The 22,355-nt window shown below is 39.5% G+C and overlaps 1 protein-coding gene across 1 annotated transcript in view; it reads left to right on the top strand.

The window, feature by feature from the left end:
- LOC110629266 (probable rhamnogalacturonate lyase C) overlaps positions 1–14,341 on the top strand; it is a 40,751-nt gene extending 26,410 nt beyond the window's left edge. The window contains exons 19-20 of the mRNA XM_021776177.1: positions 12,805–12,931; positions 14,090–14,341. Coding sequence (XP_021631869.1) covers positions 12,805–12,931; positions 14,090–14,341 — 379 coding nt within the window. The remainder of the gene's footprint in view (positions 1–12,804; positions 12,932–14,089) is intronic.
- Positions 14,342–22,355: the final 8,014 nt, after the last annotated feature.

The raw sequence follows: 22,355 nt of genomic DNA, 5'->3' as shown, positions 1-22,355 counted from the left end.
TAAACAATTAGCTTTTACGTGGATTTTTATTTTGGACAGATTTTGAGCTAAAAATGAAAATAGGAACTAAAAAAGGCTGTTTTAGAGTTTTTTCTGACTGGAGGATACAGTCTTGCCTAAGGTTGTAACCCAAGTCGACGGACAAACTCCAGAATTTTAGTTTTTACTAGCTGTACATAATTCAAATCAGTTTCAGATAGATGCAAATACAATCAGATCAGGATTAGGATAAGAGTCATCATAGGAGTAGTAGATTTATTCTATTTTTTCTTTTAAATTGTGAATAATTATTTTTTATTTGGAAAAATTCTATATAAAGGCTGTCCTAGAAATAAAAATATATCTCTCTACATATCTCGTATCATATCTTCACCTCCTCTCTCTCTTTTTTACTCCCTCTTTATTGAATTCTTCTTCTCTTTTTTTTTTTTTTATTTTCTGCAATTTTATTATGACTATTAGAGGCTAAACTCTTTTATTCAATTGAAGGTTAATTAAATTGAGATTTATTTAAAGTTGTGAGATTGTACTCTTAAATTTTGTTCATTTTATTTTTATTTTCAATTAATTTCTGTTTTTGAGAAACATCACCTCCATTGTTGTCCTTTTAGAAATTCAAGAGGCCTATTGAATCTTCTAGTAAAACATCACATTACTAATTAACCCAAATAAACATGTAATTGTTTAATTAGGTTAATACAAGTAGCAATTAACATATTTTTTTTATGTTAAGTAATTAATTGATTTGGTTTACATAATTTCGCTTGCAATTATTGATCAAGTTGGGACTTTTCTCTCTTAAAGCAGTTAATTAATTAAATTTATATGCTTGATGAGATTATTAATTAACTAAAAATTAATTTAAATACTATACGGATTGATTTAATGATAAGAAAGAATTGGTAAGATTTGCTTGTTTGAACATTGTAACTAAATAATATATAATTAAATAAACTATCTTTTTAATTCATAATCAACTGCAAACCTCTCAATTTTGATTACTTTCAGCTGAGTTTTCTTATTTGTTTTATAATTCCAATTGTATTATTTTATTTATTCTTTAATTCTTCTTAAACTCAACTTTTCCAAATAGCAATTTTCTTTTTCTCTTTTTTTGTTTTAAACTGTTCTTCTTATTCTAGTTATATTTAATTTAAACAACTTTAAAGTCTCTGTGGGATCAACACTCATTTACCATATCTACAAAATCTTTTAATTCAAAAAAGAAAAATCAGTTTTAATTGATGGATTCGATGTCTGTCATACAACATTGGTCTTCCCAGGATAGCATTGCAGCTCAGAGGTGACTTCACCACCAGGAATATTGCATAATGAGTCCGCGAGAGGGGAGTTCTCTTAGAGCGAGAGCTACTTTCACTTTTCCTTCCATCGCTACCCGGGTTCCCCTTATCCCTTTGATCGGGGTTGGTCCTTGACAAGCTACTCTTTAGGTATTTTCATCTGTTGGAAGACCCAGTAGGGTAGTAGGTTCACTTTATTGCCGTCATCGACTAGCACCTTACGAACCCTAAAGTTATGGATGACTGCTTCGATAACCAGAGCATCATCGTGGAGCATCTGTACTCCTTGCGCATCCTCTAGGGAGAAGGAGATAGTTATTGGAGAGTGCTCAGCGACTTGCATCACCTCTACGCCGCTTTCATTTTCATCTCTATCTCTCTTCTTCCCCCTCCTACTCATACGGCCTCCAGTCCCTCCTACGATCATATTGATTGTTCCACTAGAGCCATCATTTATTGGTGCTTCGATATGCCTTTTGGGCCTTTCCCTAGTCGCACCTTATTGTTGTCTCTGGCCCTCTGGCTTCTTCACAAAATTCCGAAGATGACCTCTTTTAATCAGCCTTTCTATCTCGTTTATTAGCTAATAGCAGTCGTTGTGTTATGGTTGTGTGTTCTATAGTATTGGCAGTATTTATCTGGGTCCCTTCTGCTTGCCTCTGCTTTCATGGGCTTGGCCCATTGTATGAAATCTTTATCTTGGACTGCTATGAGCATTTTGGTTTTGGATATGTTCAGGGGAGTGACTTCAGTGGGGAGCTGGGGCTGATAAGGTCTTTGTTCCTTTTTTTTCCATTGGTGTTTATTTAGTGCCTTCGGTCCTTGGTCCTATCTCTTTTCTGACCTGTCTTGTCTCTTATCCTCCCCAACTCTTCCTCTTTCTTTGTCATACCTGGAAAATTGGCTAGTTGTCAAGGTATCATTCTGCCTTGTGTATTTCTCTGCCCTTTTCATTAGCTTTGACAGGGTAGCAGGGGGCTTTTTGCACAGCAACCCAAAGAATTCCGGGGTGATTGTGCCCTTCTACATGGCTTCTACTGCTCTTCTCTCATCCTGTTCAAGTATCTGCAAAGCCTCAGAGCTGAATCTGACAACATACTCTCTCAGGGATTCATTCCTCTTCTGCGAATGGTCTTTGAGTAGCTCATGTTTCTTTCCGTAGGAACTCCGACAATGAATCTACTGATGAATACATTGGCTAGATCTATGAAGTTCTTGATACTCCCTGACTCCAGGCCGTTAAACTATGCTCAGGCTGGTCCTGTTAAGGTGGTCGGAAAGACCTTACACATTAGGGCATCTGAATGAGTCTACAACTCCATGAATGTCTTATAGTTCAAAATATGTTCTCGGGGATTTTCTATTCCATCATAAGCTACCAAAGTTGGCATCATGAATGTAATACCCGGCTAGACTCCGGTATCGGAATCCCTACCGTCCGGTGGGACCTCGGATGTCGGAAACCTCTAGAAGGGTAAAACTATGATTTTATGAAATGTTTTCATGTATTTCATGTTTTTAAGTAAGAAATTAAATGAGTTTTTACATAAAAAGTCTTTGGAGGAAAACCCAGGTTCGGCCGCCGAAAGTCAAGTTTGGCCGCCGAACATGCATGTGTTTTGGAGGCATGTTAGGCCCCCGAAAGCTTGAGTGAGGGAAGTCCAAGTTCGGCCGCCGAACCTCATGTTCGGCCGCCGAACCTTGCATGCATGCGGAGGCACATTCGGCCCCCGAACGTGGTCTGGCCAGCCACTATAAAAGGGTCCCTTAGCCGAAAACGGGCGAGTTTTTCCCCATTTTCGGCCAAGGTGAGCTTTCCGCCGCCCCTCACCCATTTTTGATGTTCTTCCTCTAAATCTTTCAAGATTTTCACTTGTTTTCCCTTGGTTTTGAAGATTTAAGCTTTTGAAACAAGTTTTGGAGCTTGGAAGTCTTGGAGCTAAATCCCTCCATTTTTCCGAGCTAGGGTCGTTCTTCCTCTCGATCTTCAAGAGGTAAGCTTCGATCTATGCTTCTTTTATGTTTTATGAAAGTTTTATGCAAGTTGATGGGGTAGAATGCATGTTTAGGCTTGTTGTTAGGTTTATGGGTTTATGTTGTGATTTGAACAATGTATGTTGGAAATGTGTGGTTTGAAGTGTTGTAGTTGGGGTATATTATAGTTTGAGACCCCTAGGTGTGATGTATGATGTGTATGCATGAGTAGAAGCAAGTTTATGCATGTTTTGAGGCGTTTTGGAGGCTGTGGACACAAGGGAACCAAGTTTCTGCCCTTCGGCAGAAACTCAGGTTCGGCCGCCGAAGTGACTTTCGGCCGCCGAACCCCCTTGTGGAGGCAGTTTCGGCTGCCGAAGCCTGCCCCCGAAACTCAAGTTTCGTCTCTGTCTGGGAGGTTCGGCCTCCGAAAGTGCCGCCGAACCTGCATGACTTTCGGCTGCACAGGGACTTTCGGCCGCCGAACCTGCCGCCGAAAGTGCCCTGTTCAGCCATTCCTTGCATGTTTTCATGTGATGTTTTCAGGATGTTTTAGGGGGTTTTTCGGAGTATTATAGAGTCATGTTCATGTATGTTTGGTCCCTCATTTGAGTCCACCTGTGTAGGTTCGGACCCGAGGAACCGAGACCCCCAGCAGTGAGCCAGCTGCTTCAGAGTCTCTTCAGAGCTAGCCAGAGGTGAGTGGAATAAACTTTAAGTTTTAAAGCAAATTAATGAAATATTTTAGCATGATTCACGCATCATGAATGCCATGAGATATATCAGGTTGATTGCATTAGAATTCACGAATATGTTGCATTGCATACCTTGTTGTTGATGTGGATGAATGTTGAATGATCCATTAGCCCTTTTATGTCATGATAGCCTATGTGAGTCCAGGTGTGCCTGCTACGGCTCTACGCCCCTGGCACTATGATTGATTATGGTAGTCCGGGTGTGCCTGCTACGGCTCTACGCCCCCGGCATGTATAAGTAAGAAAGATAGGGGCTAAATGGTGACAAGTTCATCCTTGTTGTGAAATGTTTGTGTTATGGCGCATACATGAAAGCATGATTTAAATTGATGTTTTATTATTCTGCTCACTGGGCTCTAGTAGCTCACCCCACTCCCTTTATCCCCAGAGTTGCAGGTACAGGATAGATCGGGAAGTCGGCTAGAGTGAAGTTAAGTCATGTATGTTGTAATAGATAGTAGTGGACATGAACATGATGTAACGAGAATTTATGACCATGTAATGTAATGTAATGAATGATTTGATGATGTATTGAGGATTATAGTAGTGCTTGACCTAGAGGTGTGTGAATCCCCATTATGTACAGAGTGTTTAATGAGTAATGATGTTAATGACCATGATTATCCAAGCTGATATGTATGATGATGATACCCCATTGGAGTATTTGATGAGGACTCCAGTGTGGGGTTTATGTATGATTTTGTGCATGCACAGGTTTTGCTTGGATAAGAGAAAAGAAAAATTTTTACAGATCATGTATATGTTGTTATGTATGGGATTCCACAGGTTTACAGGAGGTATGTAGGCTTGCTACGGGTCCCGGCGGCCTTAAGCCGATCTGGATCCTAGCGCCGGTAACGGGTCGGATTTCCGGGTCGTTACAGAGTGGTATCAGAGCCCTAGGTTCATATGGTCGGACCTAGAGTGTCGGGCTCATAGATGTTCTAGAAGGTCAAGCACACTAGGAAAATCATGTCCACTAGGATAGGATGTAGAGTCCTGTCTATATGATGATATGATATGCCATGATGATATGCATGTGCATAAATGCTATGATGTGATGCTATGTATGTGATGAGGGTTCATGTGTTTCCACATGAACCATATGATGCTAATGATTGTTTATGCTATGTGTTGTTTTTCAGAAAATAGAATGAGAGGAACTCGTCGATCTGCACGATTGACTGGAGTGCCACCTCAGGACGAGGGCGCTGATGCCCGTCCTTCAGCTTTGCCAAGGGCAATGTCCAGTAGGTCCAATAGAGACAGAGTGGCTAGAGACCCAAGAAGGTCTTTGGATCTGGGTAGAAGCAGATCAGTAAGGGGAACAGTGCAAGGAGGAATGTCTGAGGATATGGAGGTAGATCAGAGGAGGGATGGCAATCTTGGTGTGAGTATGCCGGAAGAGGGCATGGGAGAATCAGAAGGAGGCATTCAGGCCTCGAGTTATGTCCAGCCACATCACTACCCACCCTATTCACACCATCCAGGGTATTCGATGGGAGGTACATCGGATAACCCCAGTTTTAGCCCTTATCCTCCACATATGCCATACCCACCTTACTACCCACCATACTCTCAGTACCCCATGTACCCACCTCCACCTCCCTATACCGGTACAGCAAACCCTACCCCAGGGGATGTTCCACCTCCACCACCACCAGTGCCTACTGTCCCGGAAACACAAGTACCCAAACCTACCTCATCTGGAGGGAGCAAGGTCAAGATGACCGATTACATGAAGCTGGGTGCTCCTCAGTACAGAACAGGCGATGACCCATTCGAGTATCTGAGCAGGGTCAAGACTATTACAGATGAGATAGGGGCTGATGATAGTAGAGCCATTCAGATGGCTGGGTTCACACTGGAGTGCAAGAAGGCACGTGGTTGGTTTAAGAACTATGTGAACCCGAGAGCGGACAGTATGTCCTGGGAGGAGTTCGCAAATGAGTTTGCAGGATGGGCTTTCCCTGAGAGCTCCAGAGAGCAGAAGATAATAGAATTCGAGCAGTTGAGGCAGACTGATCAGATGAGTGTGGAGGAGTACACAGACAGGTTCCTGGAGTTGTTGCCATATGCTGGGCAGAATTTGGACACAGATCAAAAGAAGTCAAGTAGATATATTATGAGGCTGCACTCCAGGTATTCCTCTTTGATACAGTCAGCAGAGAGGGAGAGTTTCCATGCCATAGTGGATATGGCTAGGAGAATGGAGGCTTGTGCCATCGTTGAGGGGAAGGTAAAACAGTCAGTGGCACAGTCTTCTGGTTCCAAGACCCCAGGTGGGGAAAGGTTAGACTCTTCTTCTCTGAGTGCAGCAGTTGCAGGCAGTAAGAAGTGGGACAGAGGCCACAGAAAATCTAAGAAGAATAAGTTCTGGAACAAGATTAAGTCAGGTCTGGGTTTAGGCAGTGGCTCAAGCTCTGGCGCAGAGGTTACAGCATGTATGAGATGTGGGAGACCACACAAGGGAGTATGTCTGGCAGGGACAAACACATGTTTCAGATGTGGACAGGCGGGTCATTTGGCTCGGGATTGTCCTAGAGCAGCCTTTGCAGCACCGTCTCAGCAGACAGCCTCCGGCAGTGTGGTGCAGCCAGTAGCTCCAGCCGCAACACAGGCCAGTGGCAGAGGCAGAGGGAGAGGGTCAGCCTCTTCATCAGCAGGATACAGAGGTGAAGGTCCATCAGCTCCGGCACGGATCTTCACTATGACTCAGCAGGAGGCCAATACATCCAACACCGTGGTGGCAGGTAATCTCATCATTGGTTGTTCTGATGTGTATGCCTTAATGGACCCGGGTGCATCTCATTCTTTTGTTGCTCCGAGAGTCGTGGAGAGGGTAGGATTGATGGTCTCTGGGTTAGAGTGTCCCCTATGGGTCAGTGGACCCAAGTGTGACCCATCAGTGGCAGAGGCAGTCTGCCAATGTAGTCCAGTTTTCATAGAGGGAAGATGCCTTTCCGCCGACCTCGTGGTTCTAGACTTGACAGATTTTGACGTCATTCTAGGGATGGATTGGTTATCGACCCATGGTGCTACCTTGGACTGTAGAGACAAGGTAGTCAGATTTAGAGATCAGGATGGGTCAGAGGTCGTCTTCAGAGGAGACAAGAGGGGTACACCTAGAGGTCTGATCTCAGCTCTTCAGGCTCGTAGGTTGCTTAGGAGGGGATGTCAGGGGTTTCTAGCTCATGTGAGGGAGTTAGATAGTCATGTCAGAGAGCCCGCCTCAGTGCCTGTGGTGAGTGAGTTCTTAGATGTTTTCCCAGACGAGCTGCCAGGGTTACCACCTGCTAGGGAGATAGAGTTCGAGATTGAGTTAATGCCTGGTACCAGACCGATCTCTATCCCTCCCTACAGGATGGCACCAGCTGAATTGAAAGAACTGAAGGAACAGTTGCAAGAACTGGTAGATAAGGGTTTCATCCGACCGAGTACTTCACCTTGGGGTGCTCCGGTTTTGTTTGTGAGGAAGAAGGATGGATCCCTCAGACTTTGTATCGACTACAGACAGTTGAACAAGGTCACTACCAAGAACAAGTACCCTTTGCCGAGGATCGACGATCTATTCGACCAGCTATCAGGAGCAGGTTGTTTCTCCAAGATAGATCTGAGATCAGGGTACCATCAGTTGAGGATAAGGAATGAAGATGTACCAAAGACAGCTTTCAGGACCAGGTATGGGCACTATGAGTTCCTTGTGATGCCGTTTGGGTTGACCAACGCCCCTGCAGCATTCATGGACCTCATGAACAGAGTATTCAGTCAGTATCTGGATCACTTCGTTATTGTCTTCATAGATGATATCTTAGTGTATTCCAGAAATGCAGAGGAGCATGCCCATCACCTGAGGACAGTTTTGCAGACCTTGAGAGAGCATGGCTTGTATGCCAAGTTCTCCAAGTGTGAGTTTTGGCTTAGGAGCATATCATTCTTGGGGCACATTGTGTCAGAACAGGGTATTGAAGTAGACCCCAAGAAGGTAGAGGCTGTAGCTAACTGGCCTAGACCCACCACAGTAACCGAGATCAAGAGTTTTCTGGGTTTAGCAGGTTACTACAGGAGGTCCGTTCAGGACTTCTCAAAGATTGCTGCTCCTATGACCAAATTGACAAAGAAGAATCAGAAGTTCTTATGGACCGATCAGTGTGAGGAAAGCTTTGAGGAGCTTAAGAGGAGGTTGACTTCAGCACCGGTGTTAGCTCTGCCAAAAAGTGATGATGACTTCTCTGTATATTGTGATGCGTCCCGTGTGGGACTGGGTTGTGTGCTAATGCAAAATGAGAGGGTGATCGCTTATGCTTCTAGACAGCTGAAGAAGCATGAGCTGAATTACCCCACACATGACCTAGAGATGGCAGCGGTAATCTTTGCACTCAAGATGTGGAGGCACTACCTCTATGGGGTAAAATGTGAGATCTTCACAGATCATAAGAGCCTGCAGTACATCCTGAGTCAGAGAGAACTGAACATGAGGCAGAGGAGATGGGTAGAGCTGTTGAGTGACTATGATTGCAAGATTCAGTACCATCCGGGTAAGGCGAATGTTGTGGCAGACGCCCTAAGCCGGAAATCACTCGGCAGCCTATCCCACATTTCAGCAGAGAGGAGGCCGGTGGTGAAGGAGTTCCACAGACTTATGAGTGAGGGATTACAGTTGGAGTTGTCTGGCACAGGTGCCTTAGTGGCTCAGATGAGAGTGACACCCGTGTTTCTGGAGCAGGTAGCTCAGAAACAGCATGAGGACCCAGAGTTGGTCAGGATAGCCAGAACGGTTCAGTCAGGCCAGAGTAATGAGTTCAGATTTGATGATAAGGGGATCCTCCGCTACGGGAACAGATTATGTGTGCCAGATGACATTGGTCTGAAGGGAGATATTATGGGGGAAGCCCATAATACCAGGTATAGTGTTCACCCTGGAGCCACCAAGATGTATCAGGATCTGAAGAGAGTGTATTGGTGGCCAGCTATGAAGAAGGACGTGGCACTGTTCGTGTCAGCCTGCGATGTGTGTCAGAGGGTGAAACTAGAGCATCAGAAGCCGGCTGGAATGTTGAATCCACTACCGATTCCAGAATGGAAATGGGAGAACATAGCTATGGACTTCGTAGTGGGGTTACCGGCGACGTCCAACAGATTAGACTCCATATGGGTGATTGTGGACAGACTCACCAAATCTGCTCACTTCATCCCTGTCAGGAGTGGCTACTCTGTGGATAAGTTGGCGCAAGTGTATGTAGATGAGATTGTCAGATTGCATGGGGTCCCGGTATCTATAGTGTCAGATAGAGGGCCCCAGTTCACCTCCAGGTTTTGGCGGAGTCTGCAGAACGCTATGGGTACCAGATTAGACTTCAGTACTGCATTCCACCCACAGACGGACGGACAGTCAGAGAGGACCATCCAGACAATAGAGGATATGCTCAGAATGTGTGTGCTAGATTTTGGCGGTTCTTGGAGGCAGCATCTACCTTTGGTGGAGTTTGCCTACAATAACAGCTATCATGCTAGCATAGGGATGGCTCCATATGAAGCTTTGTACGGGAGGAAGTGCAGATCACCAATCTGCTGGGAGGAGGTAGGAGAGAGGACTCTTGCGGGTCCGGAGTTGGTAGAGCTTACCAGCAGGGTGGTACCCATAATCAGAGAGAGGATCAAGACTGCTGCTAGTCGGCAGAAGAGTTATGCAGATATCCGCAGAAGACAGCTAGAGTTTCAGGAGGGGGATTTGGTTTTGCTCAAGGTGTCTCCTATGAAAGGAGTGGTTCGGTTCGGGAAGAAGGGTAAGTTAGCTCCACGGTACATCGGTCCTTTCGAGGTGCTTCAGAGGATCGGTAATGTGTCGTACAAGCTAGACTTGCCTACTTCGATGGAGAGAATCCATCCGGTTTTCCATGTTTCTCTGTTACGGAAGTACGTGTCGGATCCTGGAAAGGTTCTTAGTGAGCCTGATGTAGAGATCCAAGAGGATCTCACCTATGTAGAGCAGCCAGTGCGGATCCTCGACACTCAGATCAGAAAGCTGAGGAACAAGGAAATCCCGATGGTGAAAGTCCTTTGGAACCACCACAATATTGAAGAATGCACCTGGGAGACACGGGAGTCCATGCTCCAGCAATACCCCCATCTGTTTTGAGGTGAGTGTTAGTTGTTCTATGTGTTGCATGTATGATATATTGTATGCTATATTCTATGTTATGATAGATGCCATGCCTTGTATGTTAGTTGAGGAACATTCGGGGACGAATGTTCTTAAGGGGGGGAGAATGTAATACCCGGCTAGACTCCGGTATCGGAATCCCTACCGTCCGGTGGGACCTCGGATGTCGGAAACCTCTAGAAGGGTAAAACTATGATTTTATGAAATGTTTTCATGTATTTCATGTTTTTAAGTAAGAAATTAAATGAGTTTTTACATAAAAAGTCTTTGGAGGAAAACCCAGGTTCGGCCGCCGAAAGTCAAGTTCGGCCGCCGAACATGCATGTGTTTTGGAGGCATGTTAGGCCCCCGAAAGCTTGAGTGAGGGAAGTCCAAGTTCGGCCGCCGAACCTCATGTTCGGCCGCCGAACCTTGCATGCATGCGGAGGCACATTCGGCCCCCGAACGTGGTCTGGCCAGCCACTATAAAAGGGTCCCTTAGCCGAAAACGGGCGAGTTTTTCCCCATTTTCGGCCAAGGTGAGCTTTCCGCCGCCCCTCACCCATTTTTGATGTTCTTCCTCAAAATCTTTCAAGATTTTCACTTGTTTTCCCTTGGTTTTGAAGATTTAAGCTTTTGAAACAAGTTTTGGAGCTTGGAAGTCTTGGAGCTAAATCCCTCCATTTTTCCGAGCTAGGGTCGTTCTTCCTCTCGATCTTCAAGAGGTAAGCTTCGATCTATGCTTCTTTTATGTTTTATGAAAGTTTTATGCAAGTTGATGGGGTAGAATGCATGTTTAGGCTTGTTGTTAGGTTTATGGGTTTATGTTGTGATTTGAACAATGTATGTTGGAAATGTGTGGTTTGAAGTGTTGTAGTTGGGGTATATTATAGTTTGAGACCCCTAGGTGTGATGTATGATGTGTATGCATGAGTAGAAGCAAGTTTATGCATGTTTTGAGGCGTTTTGGAGGCTGTGGACACAAGGGAACCAAGTTTCTGCCCTTCGGCAGAAACTCAGGTTCGGCCGCCGAAGTGACTTTCGGCCGCCGAACCCCCTTGTGGAGGCAGTTTCGGCTGCCGAAGCCTGCCCCCGAAACTCAAGTTTCGTCTCTGTCTGGGAGGTTCGGCCGCCGAAAGTGCCGCCGAACCTGCATGACTTTCGGCTGCACAGGGACTTTCGGCCGCCGAACCTGCCGCCGAAAGTGCCCTGTTCAGCCATTCCTTGCATGTTTTCATGTGATGTTTTCAGGATGTTTTAGGGGGTTTTTGGGAGTATTATAGAGTCATGTTCATGTATGTTTGGTCCCTCATTTGAGTCCACCTGTGTAGGTTCGGACCCGAGGAACCGAGACCCCCAGCAGTGAGCCAGCTGCTTCAGAGTCTCTTCAGAGCTAGCCAGAGGTGAGTGGAATAAACTTTAAGTTTTAAAGCAAATTAATGAAATATTTTAGCATGATTCACGCATCATGAATGCCATGAGATATATCAGGTTGATTGCATTAGAATTCACGAATATGTTGCATTGCATACCTTGTTGTTGATGTGGATGAATGTTGAATGATCCATTAGCCCTTTTATGTCATGATAGCCTATGTGAGTCCAGGTGTGCCTGCTACGGCTCTACGCCCCTGGCACTATGATTGATTATGGTAGTCCGGGTGTGCCTGCTACGGCTCTACGCCCCCGGCATGTATAAGTAAGAAAGATAGGGGCTAAATGGTGACAAGTTCATCCTTGTTGTGAAATGTTTGTGTTATGGCGCATACATGAAAGCATGATTTAAATTGATGTTTTATTATTCTGCTCACTGGGCTCTAGTAGCTCACCCCACTCCCTTTATCCCCAGAGTTGCAGGTACAGGATAGATCGGGAAGTCGGCTAGAGTGAAGTTAAGTCATGTATGTTGTAATAGATAGTAGTGGACATGAACATGATGTAACGAGAATTTATGACCATGTAATGTAATGTAATGAATGATTTGATGATGTATTGAGGATTATAGTAGTGCTTGACCTAGAGGTGTGTGAATCCCCATTATGTACAGAGTGTTTAATGAGTAATGATGTTAATGACCATGATTATCCAAGCTGATATGTATGATGATGATACCCCATTGGAGTATTTGATGAGGACTCCAGTGTGGGGTTTATGTATGATTTTGTGCATGCACAGGTTTTGCTTGGATAAGAGAAAAGAAAAATTTTTACAGATCATGTATATGTTGTTATGTATGGGATTCCACAGGTTTACAGGAGGTATGTAGGCTTGCTACGGGTCCCGGCGGCCTTAAGCCGATCTGGATCCTAGCGCCGGTAACGGGTCGGATTTCCGGGTCGTTACAATGAACTTCTTCAGTATAATTTCCTGTTGAGGTCAGGGCCCCATGTGCAAGTCCGCGCTCAATCCAATTTATCGGGACAAGTCTTGAACTTGTATAAGAAATAGATCCACGTATTGAACTCTAATAGAACTAAGGTTCGGTCTTTCTAGTATAGACTTTGCCAAGGCCAGACGTCAGGCCATAATCAATATCCAACATATATTGCCCTCTTACATGCTTTCAGATAATTTGAGTTTGAAATTTTTTTTTTTTCCAAAGCTAGGTAGATTTAATATTGTTTCTATTGCAGGCGTAAAAACAATATCATGCTTCAACCAACCACATGGCGAATTATTTTTGAGCTGAAAAATGTTGTCCAAAAGGGAAATTATACACTCCAAATAGCCTTAGCATCCGCCAATATAGCTGATATACAGGTTTATACTTTCTTTTCTTTTTAATTTTATCTTTTTTTTTTTTTTTGGAATTCTTGTTTATATTGGAGTGCAGCTTAATTTATACACTAAATAAATAAATAATTGGTGATAAAATAATTTTTAAATAATAATACAAAGTCTCTTCATCAAATTAAAAAAATGGTATGGTCACAAAAATGCCCAAATTTTGCGGGTAAATTATATGATCCATCCCTCAATTTTATGATAATTTTATTTCCGTCCCTTAACTTTATTTTTTCACCAAAATATCCCTCAATTTTTTTATTTGTCTTTATTACTTGTAATAATAGATTTGCAAGTTTTTCTACTCTTTTCTTTTATTTCTATCTCTTATTTTATAATATTATTTTGGTAATATTTTAATTAAGATTATTAATATTAATTTACTAAAAGTATTAATATTAATTTGTATTAAAGTATTAAAAATTTTAATTAAAATATTACGTAAATAAATATATATTGAGATTTTTAATAAATTTTCAAAACAATAATAAATTAATATAAAAATTATAATATTTTATGTTAATAATAAAAGTAATAATTAACTATAATTAATTTTATTGGCAAATATAATAAAATATAATAAAATATTTTATAAATTTTATAAAAATAAGAGAGAAATAAACAAAGAGAAAAAATAATTTCATTATTTTTAAATAAAATATAAGAGAATTATTAAAAAAAATTCAATTGAATTGAATTTCTTCATTCTAAACAAGAAAACTATTAAAAGAATTTAATTAAATTTAATTTCTATGAAATCTTTCATTCCAAATGGAGGGATAATGTAAATAAAAATGAAATTATGAAAGAGTTTATGAAAATAATAAAGTTAGATACTTGGGAGTATCTGTAAACAAATTAAAAAATAAAGTTTGTGATTTAATTACAGAAAACTGGATAAAATTTTAACTAATTATATTATGATTTAAATATTTGAATTAGCTAGATTGTGAGAGTGCATAAATGTTAAGCTCATTATGCTTAATTATTTTCAAAAAATACATAAAAGTTTAAGAATATTTGTATGGTTATTATTAATAAAATTTTCAAAATAATTACATATTAAATACATGTAAAATGTTTCATATAGTTTGGAATTCATAGCTAATGGAAAGTTTAAATTGTGTTGAAAAGGTGAGGGTCAACAATCCAAGAGCCACAAGACCAGTATTCTTGACAGGGCAAATAGGGAGGGATGATGCAATTGCAAGACATGGAATTCATGGACTATATTGGTTATTTACCATTAACGTTCCTAGTTCTTTTCTTTTTAATGGACCCAACACAATTTATCTTACTCAGTCCAAAGCTTACTCTCCTTTTTGTGGTGTAATGTATGATTATATTCGCTTTGAAGGACCACCAAAAATTAAAATTGTTAATTGAATGCTATACATATTTTTATATTTGTTGTGGTTTTCTTGTTTATGTTCCTATTATCATTGGATATTTTGAAAAATATCCGATCTAAAATAAAATATGTTAAATAAAAAGACATGAAGAAATACATGATAAAAGATAAAAAGTGAAAAGATCTAAAAGGATATTTCAACAACGCAGTACTAGAGAAAATAAATATACGTTAAGGGAGGTAAAATCATTCGAAAAAATAGGTTCTACAGCTGAAAAACAGGAGCAATGATGATAAGAAAATAGAGGACTTTGAAGCAAATTGGCAGAGGCAGCAAAACAGTAGCAAAATATCAGCTTTGGAATACAAAACCAATTTGCGAACTCCCAGCTCTTCACAACCAAAACCATGAGGTCAAGCTCGGCAATGGAGAGTAACAAATGAATAGATAATGGAGAGTAGCATAAATAGATCTACCCCACAAGACTCACCTTTTAGAAGATTTTGTGCAACAAACAACTAAGCATTCAAGCAAAACAAATGCTGCAAATACTGTTGGAAGAAATTTTGAATTAAGCAAGAAAAGAGAATATTGTGCAAATTCTAATTTTTATTGATTACAACATTAACTTAAATACAATAGAAATAGAAACCAAAATAACTAAAAACAAGCAATTAAATGGAACATATCTCCATATTTAACAACTAAGCTCAAAAGTCATAACTAATGGATGACATGTCATTGAACAAGTCAAAGTTAAGAAACATCAGAAAAATAAACAAAATTTCAACAACTTAAAGACCAAGAATGAAATTGCAGCAGCAACTAAGTCAACTTCTTAACACTCTTCATTGGCTTTGATGCTGCAAACTCTGAGTTTTTCTCTTAAAAACTCAAATTTGTTTCTTGGCAAAAGTTTGGTGAAGATGTCTATAATATTAAGATCTATTTTGCAATATTTCAGACTAATAGAAGCACATCTCTGAGGAAAAATAACTTGATATTAAAGTATTTTATTTTTTCATGAAAATCAAAATTATTGCAGATAGCTATTGCAGCCTGATTATCCACAAACATATTTGTGCATTCGTTTTGCTTCAAGTTCAGATCAAACAATACCTTTCTAAGCCATAAGGCTTGATTTTCAGCAGCTGTAGCTACAATAAATTTAGCTTCTGCAGATGATTGAGCACCTCTTGATTTACACAATACTAAGAGAACACTCCTAGCCCCAGATTAAAATAATAACCTGAAGTACTCTTCATATCATCATAATCACCATGATCACTATTAGAATAGCCCAGCAGAACACAATATTGATTAACACTGAACTTGATCCCATAATCTAATGTTCCTCTCACATATCTTAAAACTCTTTTAGCAGTAATAAAATGAGTCTAGATAGCATACTTATAGAGTGTACGATATCAAGTCTTGTGGCTGTTAAATACATCAAACAACTCACTAGACTTCTGTAGAGAGTTTTATCAACCTTCTCAGCTACATCTTCCTTGCCCAACTTTTCATTTTTACCCATAGGAGTTGTAGTAATCTTGCATTTATCCATTCTGAATTTCTTTGGCATATTTGGTTTGGCAAATAAACACTTTTTGCTGCTTTTGTTGAACTTCCATTCCAAAGAAAAAAATGCCATTTGTCCTAAACCAGTCATCTAAAATGTCTGCTACATGTCTTTCTTGAACTTATATGCAAGTTCCAGGCTACTTCCTGTAACAAGTAAATCGTTCATATACAGTGAAACAACAATAAAATTGATTTCATCACCTCTAATGTAGAGGATATTCTCATTAAGGTTTTTTTTTTTTAAATCCCAGCTGCATCAAGTGCTCATCAATTATGCTATACCCTCTTGGAGCCTGCTTTAGGCCACATAAAGCTTTTTTTTATCAAGTATGCATCTTCCTTTTGCATGCTCTTTCACAACAAACCCCCATAGTTGTTCAACATAAATCACTTTATTAAGTAAGCCATTGAGAAATGTTGACTTGACATCTAGCTAATAAACTTTCTAACCCTTTTGTGTAGCAATGGTCACCAACAATATGATTTTTTCAATTCTAGCAATAAGAGCAAACGTGTCAGAAAAATCAACACCAGGAATTTGAGCATAACCTTTCACAACAAGTTTGACTTTGTGCTTGTTGATGGAGCCATCAACATTAAGCTTTGTCCTAAACACCCACTTCACTTTAATGGCTTTCCTGTCTATAGGCCTTTTAAGCAACTTCCACATTTTATTTTTTTTATCATGTTCAGCTCTTCCTTCATTGCAATCATCCATTTCGGATCTTTCTCAGCTTCTTAAAAATTCTCTAGTTCAAGAACAACAACATTGCACCTCTCATAAATTTTAGAAAGTGCTCTTGTACCTCTTATAGGAACATCATCAATCAACTCATTATCTATGAGCTGTGGTTTTGGAAGAAAGTTAGGAAATATGATTGCTTTCCTTTCCAGTCCCACTTGTCCTTCTACATGAAGTACACATCTTGCTTATCAAAATTTTCTTGGTGTTTGGTTGAAAAATTTTGTAAGCCTTTGAGATTGTGCTGTAAACCATAAATACACCAAGTTCTGCTCTTTTTTTAAGCTCGTCTCTCTTGATCTATAGAACATGAACAAAGCATAAACATCCAAATATTTTAAGATTTTTCAAGGAAGGTTTAAAACCATACCAAGCTTCAAATGGTGTCTTTCCTTCTACTGCCTTTGTTGGAAGCCTGTTGAGTAAGAAAATTGCAGTATTTGCAGCCTTCGCCCAAAATTCTTTTGGCAAACTCTTCTCAAGCAATAAACATCTGGCCATCTCCATTATAGTTCGATTTTTTCTTTCACCGGCTCCGTTTTGTTGTAAAGTGTATAGAGTAATGAGTTGGTACTCAATCCTAGTCTCTTCACAAAAAAGATTGAACTGGTTTGAGATGTACTCCCTAACATTATCTAACCTTAAAGCTTGAATGTGATGTCCACTTTATTTTTGGGACCAAGTTCTTGAATTTTAAGAACACACCAGCAACTTCTGTTTTGAACTTGAGAAAATATATCCAACACATTCTTGAATAATCATCAATAAAGATGAGGAAATACCTGCTCCCATTTAAATATGGAGTTCTATGAGGTCCTGCTATATCAGTATGTATAAGCTACAATTTCTCCATAGCTCTCTAGGTTGCTTTCTTAAATGAAAGCCTTGATTGCTTTCCTTGTTGACAGGTTTTGCAATTTGAAATTTCAGTGTCAAGTTGAGATAGACCTCCCACCAATTCTCTTCTCCGCAGATTTACTATTGAAGTGTGATTGAAGTGGCCAACTCTCTTATATCAGATTTCTCCATTAATTTTTGTTGCAGAAAACACTTATTGTTCTTTCTCCAATGGATCCAATGCAAAACTTTTTCCTTTTAGTTTTTCTCTAAAAACCTCTTTGCCTTCTAAATCTTTGATGAGACATTGATTTGTTTCAAAGAGAACTTTGAATCTTTTCTCAAGCAACTGTGCAACACTCAAGAGATTTTAATTTAATCAGGTACAAATAACACATTTTTAATTAACTTTGTACTTGAGATGCTTTCAATTGCTACAGTTCCTTTTCCTTTGACTAAAATGTACTGCCCATTGCCAATCTTCACTTTGAAGACTACTGAAGTATCCAATTCTTTGAAGAGATCACGATCAAAGGTCATGTGATTTGTACACATACTATGAATGAGCCACTTCTCACTTAAATGACAGGTTGAAAAATAAATAGCTATCAAGAGTTGCTCCTCCTCTTCTTGATTAGCAACTTGAGCAACATTCTTTTTCTGCAAGTTTACTTGTGCTATAGTCTTCTGTTGAGTGTTGCTTTTACAAAATCTTTGGTGGTGTCCCATCTTCTTACATTTCTCACACTTCTGGTTTGGCTTTCTCCAGCATTTGGAGGGAGGATGTCCCTTCCTTCCATAGTGTTTGCAAAAGAGGGAAATCAGATTTGCTCCCTTACCTGAGTTTTCTTTTTTATCTTTCTCATTCTTCTTCCATGCTCCTCCTTGACTGGACTGAACTTTTGCAGCTAATGCACCTTCAACTGACCCTTTAGACCTCATAAGCCTTCTCTGTTCTTATGCCTGTAAAGCTTGCATCAATTCTACCAAACTAATATCTGACAGATCTTTAGTATTTTTCAAAGAGGAAATGGTTGCTTCAAACCTCTCAAGCAAACTTACAGGTATTTTTTGAACTAATCTAGAATCAAGAAATTCGAAACCAAGTACCCTTACTTTGTTTGCTATCCCAAGCAATCTACCAAAGTATTCCTTCACCATTTTAGAATTTTTCATCTTCTGAAGCTCAAATTCTCTTATTAGATTAAGAATTTGCATGCTCTTGATCCTCTCATCTCCTTCATACTCCTTCAAGAATTTCTAGATTTCAAAAGCTAACTTCATTTTCATAATTCTGAGAAAGATTTCTGGTGAGACTGTAGCAAATAAAGTAACTCTTGCCTTCAACTTTCTTGTCTTCTTCTCATTGTGACTTTTGATCTATGCCATTGTTGGATTTAGATAATGAAAGAATCTCATAGTCCTCTTCGACAGCTTTCCAGAGATCATTTGCCTCCAAATGGGCCTCCATTCTTGCTACCCAAACATGATAGCCTTCTCCATTGAAGGCAAGTGGTGCTAGTGAAGTAAATGGAACTTTTATTGAATCCATGGAAAGAAAAACAAGAAACAGAAACTTTCTTTTAATCATAGGTCCCTTAAGAAGAGGATTCTAATACCACAATTTGTTGGAAGAAAATTTTAATAAAGCAAGAAAAGCGAATGTTGTGCAAAATCTAATTTTTATTGACTGGAACATTAACTTAAATACAATAGAAATAGAAACTGAAATAGCTAAAAACAACCAACTACATGGAACATGTCTCCATATTTAACAACAAAGCTAAAAAACTGGAACTAATAGATGACATATCATTAAACAAGTCAAAGTTAAGAAATAGAAAAATAAACAAAATTTCAGCAACTTAGTGACCAAGAATGAAATTGTAGCAGTAGCGAAGTCAACTTCTTAACAAATACTATCGTATAATTCAACATAAAATCAACTTATAAGATCTGATTTAGTATGCATTGGAAGTAAATTTTACATAGTTTCAAGAATAATCTTGTTGAAATAAATACATAGTACTAAGGGCACATATACATTCTCAATCACAATACAAGAGAAAAAGAAATAGAATAGACACCTAATGAAATTAAGATCCAAGAATCAACAAGATGGCGACATGTGGATCAGATTAAAGGTTTAGGATAATAACTAAGCTTGACTTAGTAAATGAGAGTAGTAAAGTACCTAAGTAAATCTTTCATAGATGTTAAGGTTGGAGTTGCAGAGAAAATTAGGAAGTTGAAAAAGACAAAGTGGAGTCCCCTTTTTCAATGGTGAAATGGGTATATATATGCCCATGTCTACAGGGTATAAGCTTCGCACATGTCCTTTTGACATGGACTATTGCACTTTTGACAGGTTTTTTCAAATGGCTCATTAAATGCTATGTCGGTTGAGGCCACGCTACTCGTGATATACACTACAAGGATCTAAATACATTTGGATTGGGCACTATATTAGTCGAACTATTTTTCTGAGACATGGGTAAGAGAACCCTGAATAATCTGATATTCTGTCTATATGCTTGGCCATCATCTATTGGATAGCAATGTTACGATATACGTATCATGATCTTAGAAAGTAGTGTATGTAATATGTTATCAACATTGAAATTTAAAATAGTTCAATCATAAGTTTGATAATAAGATTTATAACCACAGACAATATAGGGATAAAGTCTCACTATGATGAAAAATAATATGATATAATTTATCAGAGCTTTAGTTTATCGGCTCTCTTGTTCTTCCTCCAATTCGAATGGCAACATGAAAATTCAACTCATAAAAAATATATCCAAAATTCAAGTTTTATAATCAACAAAATTTGGAGGTCACTTATCTTAGTAAACCAACTTAAATGCTCTACACTGATCAGACATGCTTATTCTCTTCTATTATTTGGAATTAGTATATCAAACTCTTAAACTAAAATTATAACCTATTAAACGCTTTAATTAATACAAATTATAATAATTAAATTACAAATTAGCCATGTATTGTAAAAAAAAATATCTTATTATTGATTATACTACAAATTCTTCTTACTAAATTCTGAATTTTTATTAAATAATAAAGTCATTGATAGTAATGATTTTGTTATTTTATTAAAAAAAATATGACAAGTAAAATTTGAAATATGATATGTAAGATTTTTACTAACTTTTTCTTTAATATTTGAAGTTGGAATTGTCAAAATTACATCGTTTGTGTTGTTTCAGTTTGCATATGTATATTGTTTAAACTATGTCGTTTTAGGACAGATGTGTTGGATCTCTTTGCACATGACGTGCACGAGCTGTTATTTAGTTTATAAGGAAGCTACAAGCTTCCAGAACATGTGTAACGATATTTTTCTCTCTGAAATAAAAAAAACAATATGTTTTCTCTCTCTCTCTCATTCTTGAACATGGTATCAGAGCTAGGTTTCTAGCTCACGCCGGCGCGTTGCTGGTTGCATGAAGGCGATCCTCTGCTCCTTTGAAAGATCTGATGATGGCGGAGCGAGGAAGCAGTAGTAACGATCAGAAGGCGACGGGACCACCCGAGAAAGCGCAGATCGCCAATGCTGGGATGGAAGATCTGCTGAGTCTTCAAACCTCCGACCATCCAGGTATGAGTCTGGTCTCTGCTCCTCTCGTAGATTCTAATTTCAGATCTTGGAGCAGGGCTATTAGAATAGCCCTAAGTGCCAAGATGAAATTAGGTTTTATCGAAGGCACAACTTCGGCAAATAGTAAGGGTTCTGAGAACTATGAACAGTGGAAAAGATGTGACTTCATAGTCACATCTTGGATCCTTAACTCCATCTCTAAGGAGTTGGTTGATGGCTTCATATACACTGCCTCTGCCAGAGATCTCTAGTTAGAGATCTGTGAGAGATTTGGAGAGTGCAACGGACCTATGATCTATGAGTTGCACAGGAAGATCTCTCTTATATCTCAGGAAAATGCATCTGTGTCTGTCTACTTCACTAAGTTGAAGAGGTTATGGGATGAACTTGGGTCAGTAGAAACGCTCCCAACCTATACCTGTGGAGCATCTAGGGCTATAGCTGACATAGCCAACAGAAATAAGCTCATGCAATTCCTAATGAGTCTGAACGAAGTCTTTGGGTCTGTAAGGGACCAAGTGTTAGGGATGGATCCTCTGCCAACAGTAAACAAAGCTTACTCTATGGTAGTGAAGTTTGAGTCTCAAAGGGAAATCTTAGGAGCAATGAATGACAACACTAAATCCTTGCCTTACTAAACAAAACTCAATCTGAAAACCTAAATAGACCAAGAAGGTCTGAAAATAAGAAGGGACATTGCACCTTCTGTAACATGAATGGTCACACCCGGGAAGAGTGTTTCAAGTTGATTGGGTACCCTGATTGGTTCAAGGGTAAGAGCAAGGCTGGGACACAACCGGTCAAAGGTTTTAGAAGCACCAAAATTATGGCTGCTATTGATGGAAATAAGCCAGAAGAGAACAGTCCTCTGGAATATCTGGATACATTAAATAGAATACTTGAATTGTCTTCTATGCTGAGTTCCCTGAAACAAGAAGTCTCCCAACTTGCAAAGGGGAAAGGAGTTCTTGGCCCAAGCACATCTCATGGACCAGAACCACACTTCATGGACTTTGCAGGTAAATCTACTATCTATGAGCCATGTAATGCACAAGTGCACAACAATGTTAGTTGGATCTTAGACACTGGAGCCACAAACCACATGTGTTCAGATAGTACTCTCTTCACTACTCTACAATCATCACACAAGCACATATCTATTTGCTTTCCAGATGGAAAAACAACTCAGGTTTCTCAATCTGGAAAGGTAAATCTTTTTGGGAAATTGTTTCTAGATGATGTCTTATATGTGCCTCACTTTCAGTA

This window comes from Manihot esculenta, chromosome 13 (assembly GCF_001659605.2).
Source record: "Manihot esculenta cultivar AM560-2 chromosome 13, M.esculenta_v8, whole genome shotgun sequence".
NCBI classification, from domain to species: domain Eukaryota; kingdom Viridiplantae; phylum Streptophyta; class Magnoliopsida; order Malpighiales; family Euphorbiaceae; genus Manihot; species Manihot esculenta.
Note: the sequence above shows the minus strand (reverse complement) of the source record. Positions and strands in the feature narration are given on the sequence as shown.